Raw genomic sequence first — 1,982 nt, 5'->3', positions numbered from 1 at the left:
AATTTTTGGAAATGTTTTTAAATTATATTGGTACGACTCTATACCTAAAACGTCTTTTATTATTGGATAAAATTTTAAAAATTAGTTTTTATCTCAACCAATGAAATGAAATTATTCACAATATAGAATTTTTTGTGACGTTTGATAATGGTGGAAATCCGAAAATGAATCCACTTCAGCTACAGTCTATTGTAAGCTTTACATCGAAAATCAGAACGAACTTTCCGGACAACCTATAATGTTAATACAAAGTGTCAAATGAATGTAACAGAAGTAGTTTATTCCAAATTGTATCACAAGTGTATAGAAATAGAGTTCAATTTTGTCAAATGTACCGATATTTTTGCGCACCTTGACTGCTTCGTTACTTATGACGCTGTGGCTGCTACGATATTTATGAGCATCTTGCATGTACTCATATATTTGACGCTGTGTATGTACCGATGTATTTGAGCAGGGTGAATGTATCTATTATTTTGAGGACTTTTGTTGTACCGATATAATTGATTACTTTTGATGTACCTATATATTTGCATATCTTGTCTGTGACGATCTATATGACGCTGACTGTACGTTATATACGTTATAGATATTTATTGTGACACTAAAAGCTGTGTAAAAACATCAATACTTATAATTACTTACAACTCCTTGCTATTCCATAGAAGCATAGAAATATTTTAAATGTTAAATCTTTGCTACAAACAATATTCAATGCCTATTAAAAATACACATAAAAAACTTTTTTAATACAAATGATTAATAAAATATTGGAAGACAAACATATGTTTATGAGTATTGAAAATAACAGAACCTTTTTTTTATAATTACTCTTACTGATTGATTACAATCATTGCGACGAAAAAAGTTACATGTTAACTAAACCAACAGACTTATTATTCTGTTATAATAATTTATTTTCTAACTTTCAAATTCTGTATAATTCATAAGATAATATTGCTATAAAAAGACACATAATTGATAAAAAATTACATATTCCAAATAAACTTTGACAGATTACAAAGTATAAGCACTTATGCAGATGTAACTTTTTTCCTCACATGGAGATTTTGCCAGAGAAAAACATAGACTATAGTAACAGAGTATTAATGTTTTCCTAGCACATAATGACTTACCATAGTGATTTGTTCAAAAGGCTGCAACAGCGCTTGGTGTAAATTGTTGTAGTCCGTCTGCGGTGACTCCACCGGACTGCCCGGACTGTGCATCTGGAACAAACAATTTAACCTTAAACAAGTACCATTCACTTCAAATATACTGTAAATGTAGTTACTAATCTTTGTTGAATATTACGTTAAAAAAAAATTAAAAAATTAAGGTCCCCAACATAATAAGTCCACAATTGTTGAATACGGTGAATCCTTCGTATTCTGCATTCAAGCTTTTATATTTTTAATTTTTAATGTGACCGTTAGTGACGTCAAATGGCAGTTCAGAAATCTGCTATATTTTTCGACACTAGCCTAATGAAAGGCGATGGTATGGTCATGTACAGTCAGCGTCGTATAGATCGTAACAGACAAGATATGCAAATATATATGTACACCAAAATATAATTAATTATATCGGTACAAGAAAAGTCCTCAAATTAATAAATACATTCACCCTGCTCAAATACATCGGTACATACACAGCGTCAAATATATGAATATAAATATCGTAGCAGCCACAGCGTTTTTAAATTTTGGCCAAAAATAACTAACTAACTAATCACTAACTAAATATCAAATTTTGCCTTGTCACAATATATACTAGTTTGGCGCAGTATTATAGCATGTTTGCCGTAATATGTAAGTTTATCGGTTCGAATCTCAGGCTACTTTTTTATCATTTTATCAATCACTGGGTTATGTGTATACATAACTTCAATAACGTAGGAACAGTCACCTCCAATAAAGTGTAAGTACTTTCGCACTAACAGTGGCGGTTGTATAGAGGATATAAAGCGACGAATGGCAATC

The 1,982-nt window shown here is 30.8% G+C and overlaps 1 protein-coding gene across 1 annotated transcript in view; it reads right to left on the bottom strand.

Annotated features, from left to right (window-relative positions):
* LOC106114480 (CREB-regulated transcription coactivator 2-like) overlaps nt 1-1,982 on the bottom strand; it is an 18,038-nt gene that overhangs the window by 5,409 nt on the left and 10,647 nt on the right. The window contains exon 5 of the mRNA XM_013307713.1: nt 1,137-1,229. Within this exon, the coding sequence (XP_013163167.1) occupies nt 1,137-1,229 (93 nt within the window). The remainder of the gene's footprint in view (nt 1-1,136; nt 1,230-1,982) is intronic.

Source organism: Papilio xuthus, unplaced genomic scaffold (genome assembly GCF_000836235.2).
Source record: "Papilio xuthus unplaced genomic scaffold, Pxut_1.1 DF828142.1, whole genome shotgun sequence".
Lineage (NCBI taxonomy): Eukaryota > Metazoa > Arthropoda > Insecta > Lepidoptera > Papilionidae > Papilio > Papilio xuthus.
Note: the sequence above shows the minus strand (reverse complement) of the source record. Positions and strands in the feature narration are given on the sequence as shown.